Source organism: Rattus norvegicus, chromosome X (assembly GCF_036323735.1).
Source record: "Rattus norvegicus strain BN/NHsdMcwi chromosome X, GRCr8, whole genome shotgun sequence".
Classification (NCBI taxonomy): domain Eukaryota; kingdom Metazoa; phylum Chordata; class Mammalia; order Rodentia; family Muridae; genus Rattus; species Rattus norvegicus.
The window spans coordinates 110,530,768-110,551,151 of record NC_086039.1 but is presented as its reverse complement, the minus strand read 5'-3'; the positions used below and the strand labels follow the sequence as shown (position 1 = coordinate 110,551,151).

Genomic DNA, 20,384 nt, shown 5'->3' with positions numbered 1-20,384 from the left:
GCATACCATAATCATTCACAAGCCCATTTTTTCAGACCTTGAAGACTCACCTGCTAATTATTGTTTAGAATATGGTTATTTTCCTAACTCCACTAGCTATGTTCAAAGTGTCCTTGGATGGTTTACTTAAGAAAGCAGCCTATAAATAAGTCAGGCATTATCTCTTTTAAGCCATTTAAATTCTTGTCTCCTCCTTGAACTTGGATTGGAGTCTATAAAAGATTTGTGGATATTGTCTTTGGTTCTTTCAAACACTAGTAATAGTAAATTTATCCACATTTGCAAAGCAGGCAAATCGTTCCAACAAATCTGAATGAGGACCGGCTGTATGCAGACCAAGTGCAAGTGAGAAAAGAAAGGAAACAAGGGGTATGACCTGTGGGGAACAAGGTGTGTCCTAAAGTTTCAGATGAAATATCATGATATGGTATTTCTGTTACATAGGATTTTGGTGCCTGGAGCTGAAGGGAAAATAATTGGAGATAAATTCGAGAGGACCAAGGCAGCTGAAACAGTCCATTTCTCAGTGATTTTATAACCTGAGAGGCTAACCTCCCCAAATCTATATTCAAAATAAAAAGACAAAGTGGCTCAAACTGGGGGAAGTTGACAAAATACAAGAGTGTGAATAAACAGATGAGCCAAAGTAGGAGTTGTGCATTACACCATTTTTTCCTGTGTGTGTGTGTGTGCGTGCATGTGTGTGTGTATGTGTGTGTGTGTGTGTGTGTGTGTGTGTGTGTTTGTGTGTGTTGACTTTTAATTTTGGCATAATTCAATTTTATGGACGAACCCTCCTGAATCTTTCGGGGACTTTTGTGGACTCTGCTCAGATTGGCACTTGCTTACCGTTTGCTCAGTTTACTTGGGCTACAGTGATAGAAAACAATTATAAAGCAATTTTTTCTGATGTCAGTTTACACTCTCTGTTCTCATATTGTAGTTTCCTATATGTCTTTTTGGGGTCTGTTAATACGAGAGCTTCTAAGAGTTCTCTACTTTTCACCTTATTATTTTTAAAGAATTCTGGCCAGTTACTGGTAGATCAACCCTCCACCTGGTTTTGCCTAATCTTCTTATGGTTTGCTTTATGCATCTTTAGTCCGATCATTTGAGGAGTGATGTAGTCTTCTTCTGTGCACTTTATCCAAAAGGCACACAATTTCTCGCTGGTGATATTAACTTGGAGTATTTTGTTGAGCTACATGGTTTCCTTGCCAACGAGTTACTTTTCCTCACAGTAATTAATACATAAGTTTTTACACAGTTTGAATCATAGAGATCGTTTGCTTGGATTTATGAGCTAGGATCTCACTCTGTAAAAAACGTTGGCCTGTAGCTCACTTTGTAGTACAGGCTGGCCCTCAAATCATAGCAATAATCCTACCTTAGCCTTCTAAGAACTGAGATTAAAGGTGTGAGACATCATGCTTGGGTCTTTTTGATTTTTGTATAGCCCAGTCTTATTCAGTATTTTACTTACTAGTTGATAATTTTGTAAGATTAAAATTTTCTGTACTTATTGGTTGACATTTATTATAAGAAAGATCCTTCCCTTCTTCCCTATTATTTACATTTTATTCTTCAATCATTATGCATGCATAAAAAGCTTTCCAATTGGTTAGGGAGGTCAACATCTTTGCCATATTTCTGGTTTTAAAATAAAAGGATTTAATACAGTTCATGTTAACTGTAAATCTCTCTCTCTCTCTGTCTCTCTGTTTCTTTCTCTGTCTCTGTGTCTCTGTCTCTGTCTCTCTCTCTCTCACACACACACACACATATGTGTGTGTGTATGAATTTTTATCATGCAAGTTTCTCAAAACCATTTTTTTTACCTTTTGATATGGCTATTGTTTATGTCTTTATTCGGTTAATATAGTAATTTACATTGTTTTAAAATAAGTATTGGATAAACTTTAATATAGCTGGGATAAATTCCACTTGTTCATTGAACACTGTCAAGAACTTCTGGATGATACTTTAGAGATTTTTTTTTGCCATATTTATTGATAGGATCATTCTTTATCTTATGTATCTTTACCATACTCTTGTCAATATGGTTTTCACTTACTATTAAAATTTCCCTATTTATTAATTCCATGATTTTTCTTTGCATTCTTTGATGTTCTAATGTTATAGGTATACAAGTTAGTGTACTAGTAAATACTTTGCATGTCTATGTGAAAAATAACCAATTTTAAGTATTTTCTGATTGTGGTTTTGTAAATACTTTCATTATGCGTGTTTTTTTCTATTTTTACCTACCTATGTAATGAAAGAATTCTGTAAAATTTGTTTCCTCAGCTCCAGGACACAGCTACACATGCACATTTATGATAGCAAGGTCTTTTATTATTATAAAACATTCACTTTTAGCTCTGGGAATACTTATTTTTCTGATTTGATTTTGTGTAGTCTATTTTCCTATCATGTTACTGTAACATCTTTTGGGTTTTAATATTCACTTCTGTCAAGGAACATGCATTTGTTTCCTTTTGCCCCTTCTCCACACTATTCTGCAACCTCTAGCCGGTAAGAACAGTCTTTAGTACACTGGGGCACCAACTGAAATTGTTCAAAGTTTGATCAGCTATCTCTCCTCCATCTCATTTATTCCTCTGTTTTACTTGGTTCATTTTTCTTGCCTTTGGACTAAAAATATGTGGAGGGACTTCAGTTTGCTTTTTATATTTGCATCTTAGGTATACTTTATTGGATTTTTTAATTAATTGTTCTAGAAAGTCTTGAATACATTTTTAATTTGTCATAATGTACTTAGAGTTAATATTATACCATTTTTCCTAAAATATGGGGAATTTGTGAACTTGTTGCTCTTTTTACCTTGTCTATATTCCTTGCTTTACAGTTTGAATGTGTATTACCTCCATGTCAGATTTTACTTTAAATGCTTATATATTTTATAGAAACTAAATCAATAAAATAAAACACACTTTTATATTTATTATCACATTTACTATTTGTAATGATTTTTATATTTCCTAATAGTTGATATATTCCTAACACTGTTAGAAAGATGTGGAAACAAAAAAAGTGGTATAAAAATTTTTAAAGTCAGGGATGAAGAGATGACTTGGCAGTTCAGAGTAATGGCATTTCTTCAAGAGGACCCTAATTCAGTTCCTAGTCCCTATATTGGGTGGCTCATTATCCTTTGTAACTCCAGTTCCGGGGAATCTACCACTTTATTCTGGCTTTTTTTTTTATTGTCTTTTTTTTTTTTTTTATTAACTTGAGTATTTCTTATATACATTTCGAGTGTTATTCCCTTTCCCGGTTTCCGGGCAAACATCCCCCTCCCCCCTCCCCTTCCTTATGGGTGTTCCCCTCCCAACCCTCCCCCCATTGCCGCCCTCCCCCCATAGACTAGTTCACTGGGGGTTCAGACTTAGCAGGACCCAGGGCTTCCCCTTCCACTGGTGCTCTTACTAGGATATTCATTGCTACCTATGGGGTCAGAGTCCAGGGTCAGTCCATGTATAGTCTTTAGGTAGTGGCTTAGTCCCTGGAAGCTCTGGTTGCTTGGCATTGTTGTACTTTTGGGGTCTCGAGCCCCTTCAAGCTCTTCCAGTTCTTTCTCTGATTCCTTCAATAGGGGACCTATTCTCAGTTCAGTGGTTTGCTGCTGGCATTCGCCTCTGTATTTGCTGTATTCTGGCTGTGTCTCTCAGGAGCGATCTACATCCGGGTCCTGTCGGTCTGCACTTCTTTGCTTCATCCATCTTGTCTAATTGGGTGGCTGTATATGTATGGGCCACATGTGGGGCAGGCTCTGAATGGGTGTTCCTTCAGTCTCTGTTTTAATCTTTGCCTCTCCCTTCCCTGCCAAGGGTATTCTTTTTCCTCATTTAAAGAAGGAGTGAAGCATTCACATTTTGATCATCCGTCTTGAGTTTCGTTTGTTCTAGGGATCTAGGGTAATTCAAGCATTTGGGCTAATAGCCACTTATCAATGAGTGCATACCATGTATGTCTTTCTGTGATTGGGTTAGCTCACTCAGGATGATATTTTCCAGTTCCAACCATTTGCCTACGAATTTCATAAACTCGTTGTTTTTGATAGCTGAGTAATATTCCATTGTGTAGATGTACCACATTTTCTGTATCCATTCCTCTGTTGAAGGGCATCTGGGTTCTTTCCAGTTTCTGGCTATTATAAATAAGGCTGCGATGAACATAGTGGAGCACGTGTCTCTTTTATATGTTGAGGCATCTTTTGGGTATATGCCCAAGAGAGGTATAGCTGGATCCTCAGGCAGTTCAATGTCCAATTTTCTGAGGAACCTCCAGACTGATTTCCAGAATGGTTTTACCAGTCTGCAATCCCACCAACAATGGAGGAGTGTTCCTCTTTCTCCACATCCTCGCCAGCATCTGCTGTCACCTGAGTTTTTGATCTTAGCCATTCTCACTGGTGTGAGGTGAAATCTCAGGGTTGTTTTGATTTGCATTTCCCTTATGACTAAAGATGTTGAACATTTCTTTAGGTGTTTCTCAGCCATTCGGCATTCCTCAGCTGTGAATTCTTTGTTTAGCTCTGAACCCCATTTTTTAATAGGGTTATTTGTTTCCCTGCGCTCTAACTTCTTGAGTTCTTTGTATATTTTGGATATAAGGCCTCTATCTGTTGTAGGGTTGGTAAAGATCTTTTCCCAATCTGTTGGTTGCCGTTTTGTCCTAACCACAGTGTCCTTTGCCTTACAGAAGCTTTGCAGTTTTATGAGATCCCATTTGTCGATTCTTGATCTTAGAGCATAAGCCATTGGTGTTTTGTTCAGGAAATTTTTTCCAGTGCCCATGTGTTCCAGATGCTTCCCTAGTTTTTCTTCTATTAGTTTGAGTGTGTCTGGTTTGATGTGGAGGTCCTTGATCCACTTGGACTTAAGCTTTGTACAGGGTGATAAGCATGGATCGATCTGCATTCTTCTACATGTTGCCCTCCAGTTGAACCAGCACCATTTGCTGAAAATGCTATCTTTTTTCCATTGGATGGTTTTGGCTCCTTTGTCAAAAATCAAGTGACCATAGGTGTGTGGGTTCATTTCTGGGTCTTCAATTCTATTCCATTGGTCTATCTGTCTGTCTCTGTACCAATACCATGCAGTTTTTATCACTATTGCTCTGTAATACTGCTTGAGTTCAGGGATAGTGATTCCCCCTGAAGTCCTTTTATTGTTGAGAATAGCTTTAGCTATCCTGGGTTTTTTGTTATTCCAGATGAATTTGCAAATTGTTCTGTCTAACTCTTTGAAGAATTGGATTGGTATTTTGATGGGGATTGCATTGAATCTGTAGATTGCTTTTGGTAAAATGGCCATTTTTACTATATTAATCCTGCCAATCCATGAGCATGGGAGATCTTTCCATCTTCTGAGGTCTTCTTCAATTTCTTTCCTCAGTGTCTTGAAGTTCTTATTGTACAGATCTTTTACTTGCTTGGTTAAAGTCACACCGAGGTACTTTATATTATTTGGGTCTATTATGAAGGGTGTCGTTTCCCTAATTTCTTTCTCGGCTTGTTTCTCTTTTGTATAGAGGAAGGCAACTGATTTATTTGAGTTAATTTTATAGCCAGCCACTTTGCTGAAGTTGTTTATCAGCTTTACTAGTTCTCTGGTGGAACTTTTGGGATCACTTAAATATACTATCATGTCATCTGCAAATAGTGATATTTTGACCTCTTCTTTTCTGATCTGTATCCCTTTGATCTCCTTTTGTTGTCTGATTGCTCTGGCTAGAACTTCAAGAACTATATTGAATAAGTAGGGAGAGAGTGGGAAGCCTTGTCTAGTCCCTGATTTTAGTGGGATTGCTTCAAGTTTCTCTCCATTTAGTTTAATGTTAGCAACTGGTTTGCTGTATATGGCTTTTACTATGTTTAGGTATGGGCCTTGAATTCCTATTCTTTCCAGGACTTTTATCATGAAGGGGTGTTGAATTTTGTCAAATGCTTTCTCAGCATCTAATGAAATGATCATGTGGTTCTGTTCTTTCAGTTTGTTTATATAATGGATCACGTTGATGGTTTTCCGTATATTAAACCATCTCTGCATGCCTGGGATGAAGCCTACTTGATCATGGTGGATGATTGTTTTGATGTGCTCTTGAATTCGGTTTGCCAGAATTTTATTGAGTATTTTTGCGTCGATATTCATAAGGGAAATTGGTCTGAAGTTCTCTTTCTTTGTTGTGTCTTTGTGTGGTTTAGGTATAAGAGTAATTGTGTCTTCGTAGAAGGAATTCGGTAGGGCTCCATCTGTTTCAATTTTGTGGAATAGTTTGGATAATATTGGTATGAGGTCTTCTATGAAGGTTTGATAGAATTCTGCACTAAACCCGTCTGGACCTGGGCTCTTTTTGGTTGGGAGACCTTTAATGACTGCTTCTATTTCCTTAGGAGTTATGGAGTTGTTTAACTGGTTTATCTGTTCCTGATTTAACTTCGATACCTGGTATCTGTCTAGGAAATTGTCCATTTCCTGAAGATTTTCAAATTTTGTTGAATATAGGTTTTTATAGTAAGATCTGATTATTTTTTGAATTTCCTCTGAATCTGTAGTTATGTCTCCCTTTTCATTTCTGATTTTGTTAATTTGGACGCACTCTCTGTGTCCTCTCGTTAGTCTGGCTAAGGGTTTATCTATCTTGTTGATTTTCTCAAAGAACCAACTTTTGGTTCTGTTGATTCTTTCTATGGTCCTTTTTGTTTCTACTTGGTTGATTTCAGCTCTGAGTTTGATTATTTCCTGCCTTCTACTCCTCCTGGGTGTATTTGCTTCTTTTTGTTCTAGAGCTTTTAGGTGTGCTGTCAAGCTGCTGACATATGCTCTTTCCTGTTTCTTTCTGCAGGCACTCAGCGCTATGAGTTTTCCTCTTAGCACAGCTTTCATTGTGTCCCATAAGTTTGAGTATGTTGTATCTTCATTTTCATTAAATTCTAAAAAGTTTTTAATTTCTTTCTTTATTTCTTCCTTGACCAGGTTATCATTGAGTAGAGCATTGTTCAATTTCCACGTATATGTGGGCATTCTTCCCTTATTGTTATTGAAGACCAGTTTTAGGCCGTGGTGGTCCGATAGCACGCATGGGATTATTTCTATTATTCTGTACCTGTTGAGGCCCGTTTTTTGACCAATTATATGGTCAATTTTGGAGAAAGTACCATGAGGAGCTGAGAAGAAGGTATATCCTTTTGCTTTAGGATAGAATGTTCTATAAATATCCGTTAAGTCCATTTGGCTCATGACTTCTCTTAGTCTGTCGACATCACTGTTTAATTTCTGTTTCCATGATCTGTCCATTGATGAGAGTGGGGTGTTGAAATCTCCCACTATTATTGTGTGAGGTGCAATGTGTGCTTTGAGCTTTAGTAAGGTTTCTTTTACGTATGTAGGTGCCCTTGTATTTGGGGCATAGATATTTAGGATTGAGAGTTCATCTTGGTGGATTTTTCCTTTGATGAATATGAAGTGTCCTTCCTTATCTTTTTTGATGACTTTTAGCTGGAAATTGATTTTATTTGATATTAGAATGGCTACTCCAGCTTGCTTCTTCTGACCATTTGCTTGGAAAGTTGTTTTCCAGCCTTTCACTCTGAGGTAGTGTCTGTCTTTGTCTCTGAGCTGTGTTTCCTGTAGGCAGCAGAATGCAAGGTCCTCGTTGCGTATCCAGTTTGTTAATCTATGATCTTTTTATTGGGGAGTTGAGGCCATTGATATTGAGAGATATTAAGGAATAGTGATTATTGTTTCCCTTTATATTCATATTTGGATGTGAGGTTATGTTTGTGTGCTTTCATTCTCTTTGTTTTGTTGCCAAGACGATTAGTTTCTTGCTTCTTCTAGGGTATAGCTTGCCTCCTTATGTTGGGCTTTACCATTTATTATCCCTTGTAGTGCTGGATTTGTAGAAAGATATTGTGTAAATTTGGTTTTGTCATGGAATATCTTGGTTTCTCCATCAATGTTAATTGAGAGTTTTGCTGGATACAGTATTTATTCTGGCTTTTATGGGACCACACATATGTGTCATACATTCTTATATACATCAGATACATAAATAAAAATATATACCTTTTTAAAAGTTCAAAAAGTCCTCTGGCTCTTGCAGTATTTGGGTTGGCTCTATTACATCATAAAAGTTCTAATATAGGGGCAGGCAACATGGCTAAGAAGTTAGGAGCACACTGTGCTTTCTGAGAGAATTCAATTTCGATTCCCACAACCACCTGAAACTAAAGCTCCATTGGACCTAATGTGTCTGAGGTGACCTGCATTCACATATACATGTGTGTGCATGCATGCATGCATGAGCACAGACAAAAGCATGCACAGATATACAGGATTAAAAATTAAAATAAGGGAAAAATAATCCTGAAAAATTCCATTTCCAGTACCTAAATAATATATTCGATATGACTATTCACTTTTGGGTAGTAGGCAGTAGGTAGAGCAGTATGGTAATATAAACAATACTTTATACGATTATCAAAACAAAATAATGTGCTAGAAACAGACAGACATGTGTAGCCAATTAGGCAATTGAGGTAGAAAAAGAAATCTTGCTGCTGCAATATGCATCAATGGATAGTTTAATAATACCTAGTATGGGAAAAGGGGGATGGGCTTATCTCTGATGTTGCCATATTTCAGCATGCTTTTTAATTGGCCAAAGAAGTATTTAAGGTTATGTATTTGACCCAGAAGCAGGTATTTCTGCGAGTTGAAAGCTTAAGAATATTATATTAGAGAGGTGAATACCAAAGATCCTGATATAAGACACATTGAAATTTTGATGTTAAACTGCTAAGTAAGCATCGTGGTAGAGGAGTAATATATGTCTACCTAGTAAACATTCACCTTGTGAGTGCGTTTCAGACTTTCTCTCCATCATATTCGGAATCTCCGTAGGACATGCTTGCATGTAGGTATTTATATAATTTCAAAACAGGACCTTCTCTCATGTTTGCAGCTGAGGATGGGTGGTTGTAAAGTCCAGGCAGAGATGTAGATCTGAAAGATGCCGTTATTCTCCCAAATATTTAATGCCATTTTTTTCCTGGAGATTGAACCCAGAAAACATGTATGTGGTCATTCATTCTGCTGTAACTCCAGTCTTCATATGTTTTGTTTCTGGGACAGGTTTTCATTATGTTGCCTCCGCTGGCCTGAAGGTTACTATGTAGCCTTGAACTCACAGAGATCTTCCTGCCTTGCCTACTGAGTGCTGACATTAAAAGCATATGCCACCACACTGGGACCATTTACTGTGTTAAACGCTGCAAACATTTTCAAACAATAACAAAAGATGGTTATTCTTGATTGGCAGGTGATCCTCCTTTAATGCGGTGGTTTAAAAACCCAGGCTATAGCGATATTATGGCTCTGCTATCTCTTATGATCTTGTAAACATGTATATTTAACCATGGAATTGGAAAATAATATGCAACTGAGATTATTTGCTTCTAGGTTAAAAGCCTTAACCTAGAAATGGGGGCATATCCCTTCTCTTCTATTCTATTGATTAGACATCAATAATATTGCTATGCTTAGCTTCAATAGAGGAAAGGGGATGTGAGTTATTTTCCTAATCAGTTTTTATTATTTCTGGAACACAGTTCCAGAGACCAGTAGTTTTGGTTGTTTGGTTAATAAAAGAATGAAATCTTAGAAGAAGGTGCTTAATTTATTATATGTAAGCTGAGATTTCATGTCTTCTTTAATTGGTTTAGGTTGAAGTGGACTAATAATTGCGAAGGGTCAGGTCTTTATGCTTAATAGGCAAATGAGATAGTCCATAGTTCTCACTCCTATAAGGGTTAACATAGTGTAGCTCAGACTATCTCGTTGAAGGTCTTAACGGTATTATCTATACCAGTAAATGGATTGCAGCTTCTCCATACTCCATATGATAATCTTTGAAGTCTTTTTTCACTTCCCATATCATGGCATGTGATTTGTAGCTCCAATATACATCTGAGATCTAACCTGTTCCTAGTCCTTCAGTGTTGCTATTATTCTAAGCCTGTGTATACATGAGTGTGTGCACACTCACATATATATAAAACAAAGTATGGCCAGTATGTTGTATTTATTATATTCATGGAATTGGTTTCAGGAACCCTTCAGATACCAAAATCCACAATACCCAAATCTTTTACATAAAAGAGAAAAATACTTTGTATCCCACTTGTGTACATCCTACCATCTTTAAATTATGTCTTATTTATCTTGTGGCCATTACAATTTAAATTTTGTGTGCATAAAAGTATTGTTTTGGGAGTGAAAAGAAAAATACTGTATAAATGTTCAGTATATCTGGTAGCTTTAATATGCTTGGCCCAGCGAGTAGCTCTATTAGGAGGTGGGGCCTTGTTGGAGGAAGAGTGTCATCATGAGAGTGGGCTTTGGGAGTCTTCTCTGGCTGCTTTTGGATCAAGATATAGAACTCTTGGCACTTCCAGAACTATGCCTGCTTTAACATTGTCATTCTTTCTGCCTTGATGACAATGGACTGAACCTTTGAACCTATAAGCCTGCTCCAATTAAATGTCTTTTATGATGGTTGCCTTGATCATGGTGTCTCTTCACAACAATGGAAACTCTAACTTAAGACAATCTATGTGATTGAAATATTAATAGATTATAGTTATTTATATTTCATACCAGGGCTCTCTATGAGATTATATGTCACATACGATACTGAAATTATGATATTCACTCCATGACTTTTGGTTCCTGTCTATGTCTATAGCTTGATATTTCATATCCTCCCCACTGCAACTGTAGTCTGGGAAGACTAAACCTGTTGCAATTTTCTCAACTCAGAAGTATTCCTCCATCAGATCCACTGGCCAACTCTTTTATGTTCTTCAGTGTTCTACTTATCAGTTCTTAGGAAAGCTTCCTTTGATACCTGGCTCCCCCACTGACTGTCAAGATGAGATATTTAATCTCTGAGCTCACTCGGCATTTCATGGTCTAATTGAAAACACATTACGTGATAAATATAATTTTCAGATCACTTACCCGCTACTTTCCACTGAGTATGAGATCTTCTAGGACAAGTGGCTGCATTGTATTTATTCTTTTCTCATACATTTTATTTATTTCTTTACAGTTCACATAAAACAGCAGTTGTCTTAATCGTGACATTTTGCATATCCTTATTGTACCTTTTGTGCAGTACCGTGAACAGTAAGGAGCAGCAGCCAAAACAAGACAGCTGTGATTGGTCTCTGTCTTCTTTGCAGATGAAGGACCTGCGGCATGAAAATGTCAACCCTTTATTGGGCTTCTTCTATGATTCGGGGATGTTTGCCATCGTGTCAGAATTTTGTTCTCGAAGGAGCCTAGAAGACATACTTACACAAGACGATGTGAAACTTGATTGGATGTTCAAATCATCACTGCTGCTTGACCTCATCAAGGTTAATGGCAAACATAAAGGAGTCTTGGATTCTCCTCATAGATTTGAAACTGACAAAGATTTTGACTGTTGTTTTTAGTCTATTCTTTTTAGGTTAGGAATTTAAAATACTGAGGAGTGTTCTTTCCTATGGGCTGTTGTGATTACTTCACCTACTCTCCTTGTCTCTCAAGTCCTGAGTCTCCACCCTTTCATCACCCTTTTGTCTACATGTGTTTTAGGGTATTGATACAGAATATAACTGCACATGTTCCTTCTCAACTTGGGGTCCAGATTTCCCTCTCTTCTCATGTTTAACATCAAGCTCTCTTCTACTTTTAACCACCTTCCAGTTCTTTGCTTTGTAGCTATAGGGAAGTGGCCATTCCTAGAATCTTCTGTGTTGTGTAAAAGCAGCTGCTTGGTTTCATTTTCTAAAAGGTGTCACGGTCTAGAAGTAGACGATGAGACTTTGCATGTCTATATGGATGTGGAACTTTGCCTCTGAGAAAGACACTGATCATATAAGGTAGCACCTTCATTGTGTGTGCCATGGACATTACAATGGAGATTTATGGAAAGGTCCATGGATGAGCTTCTATAGAGACAATGAACTCTCCAAGATAATATAAAGCTCTGTGTATGTGCATTTTAATGGAATTGGTTTGAATTATTGATTACTTGTTGAGCTATGTACACATTAATCACAGCCTTGAGTTTTGAAAAGCGACTTAAACATTTTCAAGGAGGTACAGAAGGGGAAGATATTATCTCATCCTCACTTTGTAAGATGGCCACAATCAAATCCCCAACACAGAGAGCCCCAGAGAGACTACCTGAGGCAGTCTTTATTTTGCAACATCTAGCCCAGGCCTATATGAGTAATAGTCAAGCACTAGCTAACCTGGAGAAAATCCTGCCTATTGTAGACTTGGTTTGCAAGTAATATAGAGACTATAGGGGCTCTGAGAGGACAACATGGAAATCATGGGACTACAAAGGGGTATCAAGTTTCAAAGCAGAAATAGCTCACTAAAAGGACACTTGGTATCAACAATTCTGAGATGACTTCACTAAAATACAGATATGCAGAAGGATTAAACCCATCTGGTGGAGAGTTCACACGCATCACATTTAAATTCATGTAAAGGCCCTCAAGCAACCCTAGAGAGCAGAAATACCTAGCTTTCTTCTTCATTTAGCTATTCTTTCATTTAAAATTAGTACATTTAATTAACATTTGAAATCAAGTGCTATAAATATATGTGGGGAAATATTGACATTTATCCAACCCTCATCTTTCATCACCTCTACACTAAGTTAAGCTAAAGCTAACAATTTGGAAACTAGATTTGAAATACATTCCATGCCTATTTACATTCTAGTATAACTATTTTATTTGTTTTGAATACACATGCCATCACATAACTTGGAGAGTCACAATTTGGTCCTTACTATTTGGTTTGTAGTTATATCAATATCAGTACACATGGATTGACCTTATTAGTATTGCAGAATGTTCAGTTAAGAATGTATGATTAGGGGTTGGGGATTTGGCTCAGTGGTAGAGCGCTTACCTAGGAAGCGCAAGGTCCTGGGTTCGGTCCCCAGCCCCAGAAAAAAAAAAAGAATGTATGATAAATCTTTCCCTTACTGATAATTTAGTTTATTTCCAATTGTATACCATATAAAAAATCAAAACTTCTGTTTGCACTCTTCTTGCTCTGTTTGTATATAAGTAAGCATACATGCTTTTTCTGAAGAATTAGAAGCCTATAGTATACATATTTTAAAAAAATTGCAGCTCCTGTTGAATTGCCAACCTGCAAAATCACACCAAGTTCCCACTTTTGCTGGTAATGGATGAAAGATACATTAGATCTGCTTTGCAAAATCAGAATCTCCCAGTTCCTGGCAATTACATGCGAATGGATCCATCTTGTGCTTGAGATGTCAATAGATCTCCTAGTAGCACTTACTTCTAAATAAATGCAAGCTATGATTCTTAATCAAAGCCAAACATTTTAGAGCTAGAATGGACCTAAACATTTGTCAAAGGTTTACTTTGCCTTTGCCTACAAATAAGAGAAAAAGCTTGAATTCTGGTCATAATTGCCAATGCCATTAACGACCTCAGAAATTGGCCCTAAAAGCATCAAATAGTGAGTGTCTAAATAAGTTTTATTGTATCATCTGCAGGGAATGAAATACTTACACCACAGAGAATTTATTCATGGGAGGCTAAAGTCTCGGAACTGTGTGGTAGACGGACGTTTTGTACTAAAAGTGACAGATTATGGCTTTAATAACATTTTAGAAATGCTGAGACTCTCTGAAGAGGAACCTTCTGAAGAAGGTAAGCAATGAATTGTACCCTCGGATGTACACAAGGTAACTTCAAGGTTCAAATGAAACTATGCATAGAATTAAAGCTTTAGAGTGATTTCCACTCCTCACTTTTGTTGAAAATCCAGCCTCTTTTCCAAGCCAAGGGACTTGAATGAAGTCTGCAAGCTGTAACCTCAGCCCAGCCCTTCCTTCCAAACAAAGCCATTGCAATAATGTTCAGTCCCTGCTGAGGCAGGATTAGGCTGTATTGTTTAGACACCCCAGCAGTCCCTGGAGAATCTTGCTGAGTGCTAGGCACACAGTAGGCACTCAATAAATACTTGTCAGATTGAATGGAGAGTAATTTAGAAGCTGGACCCCCATGAAGTATATTCTCAAATGGGATGTCACTAGAGCGTATCAGTACCGTGTCTCTGAGAGAAAGAAGCCCCCTGCAAATGAGTGCTCTATGGGTTGTGTGTATGGCTTTAGAGAGAGTGACAGACTTGTAAGTAAGCAGGCATGCTTGTGACATCCATTGTGTGTGTGTGTGTTTGTGTGTGTGTGTGTGTGCGCGCGCGCGAGTGTGTGTGTGTTTGTCTTCTGTCTAGTGCACCAGTAGCAGCACTAAGGAATTCCTGGCAGACTCATAACTCATCAAGACTAAAAGAAAAAATCTGAGCTGTGGGAGAACAGACCATCCCCCAAAGACAGGAGGGTAGAAAATAGTGGTCTTACAAATTTTAGAACTGCTGACTTACCTACCTGGGAGGCAAGAACAATAAAAGACGGAGAGCCACATGCCCAGATAGAGAGCCGTTCTTTGAGGGCATCATATCTGCACTTCCCCAACCAAATGCATGCAGCACTAAACTGTAGGAGTCCATTTAGTCTAACTCTCCCACTTACAGATTAGAGAGCAGAGAGGCTCCTGAGTTATTCAAACCATACGGCTACTTCACAGCAATTCAATTCAGGTCTTCATTCATTCAACAAACCCCAGTTTTCTCTTTCTCTGTTCATTCACATTCTGGAGGAGTTGAAAGTCTTGAAAATCATAGTGACAACTGTGATATTTTCCCTCTCCCACTCCTCTCCCTCCACTCCCAGTCCCTGACATAACTGTGTTGTAATTACTTGTCTAATTCTAGTTTGAATGCCTAGTTTGCCATTTGCCTTGCCTTACAACAGGGTGTTGGGAGAATAGCTGCAGAGATGGCAGGTCCTTAGCATTCTATACAAATCAGACATCTGGAAAAGGTAAAACACAATACTTTTCAGAGTTCATTTCACATTTATTTTACAGACTGACAAAACTTTCAACCTTAGGGACATTCGGTCATAACCTGGGAAAAGGGTATCTTCAGTTGTGTGTGACTGTGCCTATATCAGTGCCTATGCCTCTGTGTATGTGTGTGTGGGTGAGTAGGTGTGCACTGTCTACAGTCTCCGTCTGTATCTTGGTTTCTTACTCTTATTTTGCTTCACTCTTCAAACTGAAGCCTATTCTTCACATACTGTACCTGGAGGGAACTTTCTAGACTGCAAATCTGATTTTGTTATAGGTATCCCTCACTGAATGGCCTTTTACTGCCTTTAGGGTAAAGTTCAAATTCCTTTACATGACATATGAGTCTTATTTGGTATGGGTTTAATACCGATAGCCTCTATCTCTCTGATCCAGCCCCGCTGAACTCCTTCAGGTTGTTTATATATATCGAGCTTCCTCTTCCTTCCAGCCCTTTTACATTTGCTGTGCTTTCTGTCTGGGATACTCTGCCTTTCTCATCATCATAAGCATTTATCTGAGCATAGCTAAGTTCTCCGCCTTTAGGACTCAGCTTAAAGTACTGTTGCACTGAGTGGTTTCCTATGACTCCTTATGCCCAGCTAAGTTCTTCTTTTCAAGAGTCTCTTTAAGGTCAACAGAATTCACTGGGGATTTGTACTTGGTTTTCTTTTCCCTACACCCAAACTATAATCTCAGTGGAGGTAAGAAGCAGGTTTGAGTCCACGGTTTCTAGTAGAATAAATATTCATTAGCTTAGCAAATGAATGAGATGGAATAAAATGTTGGAACTGATCTCCTACCTTAAATGATGAGGCTTATAGCGCCTTATAATTGGAAAGTCTTTGAAGGTCATCTGACTCAACTTTTGCTTTGGGAAAATTGAGTTAAAACTGATTCCTGGTCAAGCTGGGATTTAGAAACCCAGGTCTCTTGACTTGCAGTTCTGTATTTTATTAAATGTTCTATTAGCACGGTTCTTCAAAGTTGACTTTACTGATGGAATAAGCTCAGACTTAGTAGTGGCTACAACTTATATAAGAGAAGGCAAAATAATTTCTTCTAGTTTTTCTGACACCCCTTGTGTAATAGTAACTAGTGGCTGTTGCTTGCTTCTGGAGTGGACAAGAGGAAGGGGAAGCAGGTTGGAAGATGGGGATGAGTGTTCATTATTGTCCCATTTCAACTGTCTGACTGCAGTCCAGATCCAAGCTCTTTTTAGCCATTAACAGCCTAGATGTTGGTGCTCTCTAAGAGTACTATTTGGAAATGATGGTGTTTAATCATCTAGTTTTTTTTTACCAGACAGTTCGTTCCCCCCTCTGATGCTTTTAAATGTGCAGGGAGAGCATGCCAGGACAAAGACCATGTTTTGGTTTTGCTTTCAGATATCCACTCAGGCTCTCCTTCCTCAGCCTCCTCTTGAAATCTCACCTTCAGAGAAGGCATTCCTTTGACTAAAGGATCATTCAGCCATTTCAGGATTTTTATGAACTTCAGTCTCTCTAGGGAGGGAGGCATGAGAGCAAAACAACTGCCACGAGTGTGCCAGAGACATTCATAGAAGTGGGTGTTGGGTGAGAAGTCAGAAGTGCTTGTTAATTGAAAGCCAAAGTGAGAAAACAGGTACACGAAGAAGACTGAGTCTAGACGTTCTTGTTCCAAACTTTTCTTCTTGGTTGTCCAAAATTAAGGCTGCTTTCTCCTTCCCTGGGTTTTTACTAGCAAAACAAACAATCCCATGTTTTCTATGTACCTTCTTGCATCATAGGAACTTGTCTTCTAGGCTCCCATCTTCATATCCCCCCATTAAGCATGATGCAAAGTCGGCTGTCCCCAGCCTTAATCCTGGCCCTAACTTCTGTACTCCTTAGCAGGCATTCTTCAGCCTTCCCAGATGAATTTAGTTAGCGCAGATATTTGTTGGTTTAAATCAGATGACATTAGCCATATTCAACTATTCTTCAACTCTTATAAATGGTGCCTTTTCTATAGCTCTACAACAACAATTACAACAAAACCCCTGACTCCTCTTTGAACTTTCCTCTCTATATTATCAGGGCATTTACTCCATCCTCACAAAGCTAAGGGGAGGAGATGCCTGCCCTTGTCAATTTCATTTCTATTGTAACCCCAACTCTAGTATATCTGGTTCCTGGCTATGCTGCCACAACATACCCCCACTCAGGTCCCTTTCACCCCTGTGCAAGCTCTTGCTCCACTTCTTAGCTGATCGCCCTGACTCCAGCCCTTCTTCTTGCATCCAGCTTGTGCAGGCTGCCAGATTAATCTTCCCAAACAGTTTTCATCAAATCCCTCTTTAGCTCCAGCACCCCTACTGCCTTCTGTATTCACTCCAAATGCCTTCATTTGGCTCTCAGGGCCTCTCACACTCTGTCCCCATTCTTCTAGCTACCCTCCCTACCCCCACTTCATCAAGCCTTTCTCCCTTCTCATTATTCCTCAGCCCTTCACTAATCTGCTTACCACCTTCCCACCACCCACAATTTGCTCCTTTCCGCCTCTTGTTCTTCTGCTCATACTGTTCTTGCTTCCTGCAAAACCCTTACCTCTCAGCTCCAGAAGGTGCACCCTTGACCTTCTTAAAGAGCACATTTGAGATTTAACTTTTCCAGGAAGCCTTCCTAGATTAATTTAGCTAGTTCAGATGGCCGTTAGTTTATATCTGATGAAACTACCCATATTTAAGCATTCTTCACCTCACAGAAATTAGTTTATATCTGATGAAACTACCCATATTTAAGCATTCTTCACCTCACAGAAATCATCATTTTTATATATAGCTCCATAACAACAACAACAATCCTCTTTTGATTTTCCCCTTTATATTATAAAAATCGATTTCTTTATATATTAAGGTGCCTGCTACAAAGCGTTCCAACGTTCTCACTGGTAAAATCTATGAAAGGGAAGATAATTTTTTTTAACATGTATAGGGTCTAAAGTCATCAGAACATAGTCATTATTCAAATTTGGTTTTTAATCAATTCAATTTCTTGTACTATACAGTAGTACTCATCACTAGCTCTCTTGTATTGATTGCAATAAGGGATGTACATGGCTTTCTTGTCCTCTGGTCTGTGAACTCTTCTTCTGCAGAGTGAAGGTATGATTCATACTTGGAATCATTTTTCCACACAGCACAGTGCCTGGTACATATTTGCAGAACCAGGTAAGTAGCTACTGTACCATTTTGCTCTGCAAGGAACACAGGAGACCTGAGGATGTTCTAATCCGTTCAGAGAAGACCTGGAGAAAGCAAATTGTAAATCCCTGAGTCCTGGCACAATCAAATTACCAGACACATATAGATCTTAGTGAGCAGCAAATCCATGGCAACCAGTCTGGCGGTGCCCTTGCCTTTTCATGGAAACCTGCCAACTGCTACTTGCAGGCTCAAGAGAGAGAGAGAGAGAGAAAGCAAACACCAGAGAGTGTCTCTGCTTCTGGCGTCCTGACCTTCCCCACACCTTTATACTGTGTCTTACTGTGTGGTTGTGGGGGGTAGAGAGAGTAGTATGTTTTCTCTCTTTGTGTGTAATCCCTTAGATTAATAGATTTAGACCCTAAGGGGCACTAGCATGCTAGTCTGTCTAATAAAAATATAAAGCAGTTAATAAAACAGCACCCTTAGAGCCCTTTAGGGCATTGCAGATGTCAGTTAATCCTCCTTCCATTTATTAGACAATTCTTCCTTTGCAGAGCTGCTGTGGACGGCCCCTGAACTGTTAAGAGCCCCTGGGGGTATCAGGTTAGGTTCATTTGCAGGAGACGTCTATAGCTTTGCCATCATCATGCAAGAAGTGATGGTCCGGGGTGCTCCTTTCTGCATGATGGATCTGTCTGCCAAAGGTAAGCAGGAAGTGAGAAAAGGGCACTAGGGGTTCACTGTGTTCCATATCAGCAGGCCAGCCTAGACTGTCATGATTTGCTAGCAGACTGTTAACAGCCTGCTCCTCTGCAAAAGGCTAGCCTGTTTTGTGAACGTAGGATTTGGAGCCAGACAGCTTTAGGCATGTGGAAGAAATTCCCTCACCTAGGAAGCTGGTCATTTTGCAAACATGGATACAAATCAGGGACTTTAGGACCTATATCACTTTTCTAGTCTGCACTATCTCCACTGTGCAGTACCTCTGCTCCCCTGAGTTACTTTTTTACTAAGTACTTTGTTACAGATCGTGATACTCTGTGCTGTCAATCTTTTCAAATAGCACGCCGTAGATTTTTATGCCTGTCTCCCATTGAAATCTATGACTGTTAGGTAAGATGCATCAGTGGAGAATAAAATCATTGCATGAAAGTTTTACTGGTAACAGAAGAGCTGCGTATTCTCAAAGTGTAAGCTTACAGAATGCTTAGTAACTACAAATGGAAAAATAGTAAGTTTATAAGGTGAAGTGCCTGTGACATCACCTTAATCAAATGATTAAGGTTACCGTCACTTATAACAAGACATATGTACATTGTGTACCTCTGATAATATGCACTCATATAAGTACCCGACCTTTCTGCTCTTTAGTACTAAGATAGGTATATCACTTTTGTGGTGTGCTGCTCTTGATGAAAACAACAACAAAAACAAAAGCAAAGCACAAACTTCGAATCACTAGAGAACTTCAGATAAGTCCTAGTTGAATAATTAAAACCTAGTTGAATAACCAATACCAACCAGTAACTGAGCATGGTGGCACAGTGCTGTAATCCTAGTACTTGGGAGAGTGAGGCAGGGGGATGGCAAGTTACCTGCCAGTGTGGGCTATACAAATAAATGAATAACTGGTTAGTCCTTATCAAATGCATCTAAATCATGAAAGACAGACCAGAAAAGAAGACAGTTTCAAAGAGACGAAGACACAACAATTGCATGCAGAAAAAGATCTGGAATTAGATTATGGAACAAAAAACAAATACATTAGAGAAAACACTGATGAAATCCAAGGAAGGGTTGTAGTAATTGTGTCAGTGTCTTCAATGTTATTTCATGTTAACATTACAGTAAGCCCAGTGAGAAGTATGCAGGCAATCACTGAGGTACTTTGGCAACTTTTCTGGAAACCTAAATTTACTTCAAAGAAAAAGGTTTTTAAAATGTAGGCAATGGTTGGGGATTTAGCTCAGTGGTAGAGCGATTGCCTAGCAAGCACAAGACCCTGGGTTCAGTCCCCAGCTCCGAAAAAAAAAAGAAAAAAAAAAGAAAAAAAATGTAGGCAATGCCACTAGATTATATAGCTGTCTCTTGCCGCCGTCCACCTTTTTCCTTGTCACACCTTTGTTTAAAGCCCTCCGTCTTTTCTTCACCTCTGTCTAGATGAAGCTCCTC

The 20,384-nt window shown here is 38.7% G+C and overlaps 1 protein-coding gene across 1 annotated transcript in view; it reads left to right on the top strand.

Moving 5' to 3' along the window:
- The window catches only part of Gucy2f (guanylate cyclase 2F), a 97,835-nt gene that overhangs the window by 53,866 nt on the left and 23,585 nt on the right, over positions 1–20,384 (top strand). Inside the window, exons 9-11 of the mRNA NM_053831.2 lie at positions 11,273–11,449; positions 13,627–13,783; positions 18,767–18,916. Coding sequence (NP_446283.1) covers positions 11,273–11,449; positions 13,627–13,783; positions 18,767–18,916 — 484 coding nt within the window. The remainder of the gene's footprint in view (positions 1–11,272; positions 11,450–13,626; positions 13,784–18,766; positions 18,917–20,384) is intronic.